The sequence below is a fragment of the Etheostoma cragini genome, chromosome 21 (genome assembly GCF_013103735.1).
Source record: "Etheostoma cragini isolate CJK2018 chromosome 21, CSU_Ecrag_1.0, whole genome shotgun sequence".
In the NCBI taxonomy this organism is placed as follows: domain Eukaryota; kingdom Metazoa; phylum Chordata; class Actinopteri; order Perciformes; family Percidae; genus Etheostoma; species Etheostoma cragini.
In genome coordinates this window covers 408,978-413,982 of record NC_048427.1, presented here as the reverse complement: position 1 = coordinate 413,982, position 5,005 = coordinate 408,978, and the positions used below count along the sequence as shown (strand labels likewise).

Sequence of the window (5,005 nt, the reverse complement as noted above, 5' to 3'; positions counted from 1 at the left end):
GTGTGTGTGTGTGTCTGTCTCTCTGTCTGTCTGTCAGTCTGTGTGTGTTTGTGTGTGTGTGTGTGTCTGTGTGTGTGTTGTGTATGCCTGTGCATGTCTGTGTGTCTGTGTGTGCGTGTGTGCACGCGTGCGTGTGTGCGTGTGTGTCTGTCTGTCTCTCTCCGTCTCTCCACCCACGTTGATGATGGCGTCGGTCTGGATGTAGTCCATGTCCGAGTTGCGTAGCCCCAGCTCCTTGCCCCCCCGCTGGGTGGTGCTGACGATGCCGGTGGTGACGGTGTTCTGCAGGGAGAAGGGGCTGCCGATGGCGACCACGAACTCGCCGGGACGCAGGTCCGCCGAGCGGCCGAGCAGCAGCACCGGCAGCTTCATCTGCTCCACCACACACACAGGGGAGGGGGACAGCGAGACAAGTATGGGTGAGGACAGGCGGCAGTTTGAGACACTAAAGACACAGCTTCCATTACAAGTGTTGTTAAAGATGGTAGTGGCCAAAGACAGACTTAATAGTATCTGTTTGTGTTGTCTGATTGAATACCATCATAACACCTTTGTTGTGTTGTTAGATCAAAGAGGCTAATAGGCAAGAAATTATCCTCCACAGTCTTTAACCCTCCTGTTGTCTTCGGGTCAAATTTGACCCTTTTTCAATATGTTTCTATATGAGAAATTTGGGTTTCTTTCATACAAATTGTCCCAAAAAAAGGAAATATCGTGAATGGTTGCGTCCAACATTCCTCACGAGTAATATAATTGATCAGTTCACTACATTCATTTAATTTGGGTTATACAACTTTGAGAAAAGTGACAAAAAGGTTGAAAAAACAACAACAAAAATGTCTCAAAAGCCAAATGTCAACCAAAACATCAGAAAAAGTGACAAAGAACTTTGGGAAAAGTGACAAAAACACAGGGGAAAGCGGTAAAAGTGTCTTTAGGCTTTAATTTAAATTTTTGACCCATAAAAACTAAAAGTTGCATGGTCGACAGGAAGACAACACAAGGGTTAAATGCATGAGTGACATTGTGAATTTCATCAAAATTTGGTTTAAACAAGCTTTGGTAAAAACAGAGTCATGGGAACATGAATGATGAACTATGAAGTTACACAAGCACAGACACACACATACAAACAGAGGGACACACAGACACACACACACACACACACACACACACACACACACACACACACACACACACACACACACACAGACACACAGCGATAAACAGCAGTTTATTCTCTCTAAGCTGGTTGGAGACAGACATCTTGGACTTCCTGTGGGGAGCTGAGTCAGCTCTCGGTCCGGACGAGACTTCTCTTCATCCACGAGTCAAACTCTAAACTGTAAATCAGGATAAACGACGGCCCATTTCAGCCTCGTGTCCACCAGGACGGAGCAGCTGCTCACTTCCAACTGTAACTCCTCTAAAGGCCTTCATTTTGTTAAGCATTAAAGGAGAATTACAGTCGATTTCAACATGTAGCTCTGTTTTTTTTAAATGTGCAGTGCTGTCAGTAGAGAGAAAAACGACAACAATCGGGGCTGTCTACACCGAGTTATCCTCCTGTTAGAGTTAGCACCCAACAGGCTTCAATAGGGCAAGCTTTAAACCTGTTTATAGTCTCTAAACATGCTCAAAATGTCATAACCAGTGCCTGAAGGATTCCTTCTGAGTGAACACAGGAACTTTGACTGTTGTGACAGGGCTTTCCAGGCAGTCGCCCCACGGCTCTGGAACGCCCTCCCAGAGTCCCTAAGGGCCCCACGGCTCTGGAACGCCCTCCCAGAGTCCCTAAGGGCCCCACAAACTGTGGAGACTTTTAAGAAGGGCCTAAAGACACTACTATTTCAAAAGGCCTTTTAAACAGTCATTGATTTCATTTTAGTTTTATGGTGTTTTATTATTGCTTGTCAACTGTATCGTACTCTGGAAACTGTTTTTAACCCCCTATTAATTGTAGCACTTTGAGATTTCTTTTTGAAATGTAAAGGGCATTATAAATAAAATGTATTATTATTATTATCATTATTATAGTGATTGGGACAGAAAGGCGTAAAAGTTGTGTTACCACATACCTCTGTTAATTTCCTGGGTTCCGGTGAAGTCCACACTAGTCGATTAACACAACCTTTCTGTCACATCTACTGCAGTCAAATTCGCTGTGTTCACTCAGAAGGTATCATTGCACGTGGAAAGGCACTGGTTATGACATTTTGAGCATGTTAAGAGATTAAAAACAGGTTTAAAACTTGCCCTGTTGAAGCCTGTTGGGTGCTAACTCCAACAGGAGGATAACTCGGTGTAGGCAGCACCGATTGGTTTCATTTGTCTCGCTACTGACAGCACTGCACATTAAAACAAAACAGAGCTACATGTTGAAATCAACCGGAATTCCCCTTTAAGTTTTTTTTATCCTGTAAGAATAAAGCCCCAACCTGCCTCTCAGTTATTTCAGAATTCATGCATCATCCTCCAAAAATCACACATACACACCGGTTCAACAGGTTCATTTAGTACACCTACACTTTTTTTTTATTTTAACCGAAGCTTCACAAGTGTTTTCCAAAAAAAAGAACAATTCTCAGCAACAGTTGGGCAGCCCTGTCTGTTTCTTTAGCACATTTCTGCCTTCATGTCTGTCAACACTTGCGTATTGCCAAAGAAATGAATCACACCCATGTGTTATTACAGCATGATATGCCAAGAGAGGTCCAGAACAAGACCAGCGAGACAAGTTTATGAATATCCAACAGATTTGTGTTTGTTCTGTTGTTTGTATGGCTGCAGCTCTGATTAGCTGACTTGCAATTTTCAGATTTTGCACATGAACGCACACACACACACACACACACACACACACACACACACACACACACACACACACACACACACACACACACACACACACACACACACACACACACACACACACACACACACACACACAGCCCAAAAAATACTTTTACAACTAATAATCTGTTGAATCCATCTCTCTCTCTCTCTCTCTCTCTCTCTCTCTGCCAGGAAACACTCCTGAGAACACTGCAGGATGCTGTCTGCTCTGCTGATTATTTTTAGCCAGTACGTACACACCCAAACACACAAAAAAAATGTAACAAATATTTTGCAAACTCAAATAAGATTAGATAAGATGAATAGAACCATATTGTACGTAAGGGAGAAAGAGAAGGCAGGAGGAACAAGGTGAGAAGGGCAGACGTGGAGCATTGAAGACATTTCCAGACAACAAACAAAGACGAAACCCCAAACTGAGTTTGAGTGACTTGCACACAAAAAAACATCTCAAAACCTCAGGTGTATGTGTGTGTGTGTGTGTGTGTGTGTGTGGGGGGGTCTGGATCTGGGCTTCCTGGGTTTCAGGCTCCGCATTTTGACGAAGCAAAATTAAAATGCGGAGCCTGAAACCAAAGCCAGAATCTGACCTTATAGTGTGCATGCACTGTAGCCGTCATTCTTTTATTTAAAGTTCCCATGACATGGCGATCAACTGCAACTTTGCTCATTTGAAACTCATGATGTCTCTCTCTTTCTCATGGGTGGGCCAAATGGGTGGTAACCTTTCCCCTTATGACATCATAAGGAGCAAGATTCCAGATCGGCCCATCTGAGCTTTCATTTTCTCAAAGGCAGAGCAGGACACCCAGGGCTCGGGTTACACCTATCACCATTTCTAGCCACTGGGGGGCCATAGGCAGCCTGGAGGAACTCATATTAATGTTTAAAAACCTCATTAAGTGACATTTTCATGCCATGGGACCTTTAACACTTCCATCCAGACCTGTAAACTGAAATCATGTGTAAAATATGACGCCCCAATTAAAATTAAAATGTGGCTCACTAAGACAATCAACGACTGAGTCTTCAATCTTTGAAATCCTACCTACGGCAACTTTAAGTACAGTATGTACATGTAAATGTACTTTGTTACACTCCACCATTGGATACACTTAAAAGAACATCCCTGTAGTCTGCAAGTCAAAGTACTTAGATAGTTAAACTAAATCCCAATGGCCATTTGCATTTGTGCAGTTATTCTTCTAATGAGGTCAGTCCACACACCATGAACTAACTCACTCCTAAATCACTATAATCATATACAGACCCAAACAAGATGCTTATTAATGGATTCATTCAGCTCTTCAAATCAGAGCTTTACTCCATCGGTTGAACAGAAAGCTTCCCTGTTTGGCTGCGCTCAACCAGAACTCCAAATCATCTGCCGAAGGCCTTCCTGACCAGGAAGATGGCCGTGTTTCTCGCTCAGTGGTTTTCAGGATGACAGCACTTTGACCACGGTGAGATCACCAAGCCGAGACGCTGTGTTCAGTAGTAAGTGAAGAGACGCCAACACGGCAGACTGCAACAAAGCAGCCAGACACAAGGACCACAACAAAGACCACAGCAGTGGTTTGGGGCCTATTCTCTCACATTGCTCAACTTGTCATTGCATCTCTCTCCAAATCCATTCTTCCATCGTGCATAAATTCTTAAGCATAGCTCCCCCGTTGGTCACTTCTGGAACTATATTGTGTGCACCGTTTTGCTGCGGTTTCCGTGTTGACCGACATGTTTCCTTAAAATGTTTTGAAATGATGTGCTTTGAGATGTGTTTTCTCTCATTTGGTGGGTGTGTCAGAGGTGTAACCCAATCATCAGTGATGTGTATTAAATAGCCAAAGAACAGGGTGTTCAATGCGCCCCGTTTCAATTTTAATAAAGGTTTTTCCCCCCAGTATGTAAGAGTTCAACTAGTCTCACATAGCCAGACCTCTGCAAAATAGTATCAGGAAGGAACTTGTTGTAGTGGAACATTTGTACGTCAAAAAGTCGTCAACAGAAAACTGATTGGACAGATCGTGTAGCTAGCTGTCTGGATTTACCCTGCAGAGACCTGAGGACCAGGTACCATAGTCCTCAGATTGGACAGATAGTCTAGCTAGCTGTCTGGATTTACCCTGCAGAGACCTGAGGACCAGGTAAC

The 5,005-nt window shown here is 43.6% G+C and overlaps 1 protein-coding gene across 1 annotated transcript in view; it reads right to left on the bottom strand.

Annotated features, from left to right (window-relative positions):
• The window catches only part of htra1b (HtrA serine peptidase 1b), a 22,587-nt gene that overhangs the window by 7,078 nt on the left and 10,504 nt on the right, over positions 1–5,005 (bottom strand). The window contains exon 5 of the mRNA XM_034860002.1: positions 178–372. Within this exon, the coding sequence (XP_034715893.1) occupies positions 178–372 (195 nt within the window). The remainder of the gene's footprint in view (positions 1–177; positions 373–5,005) is intronic.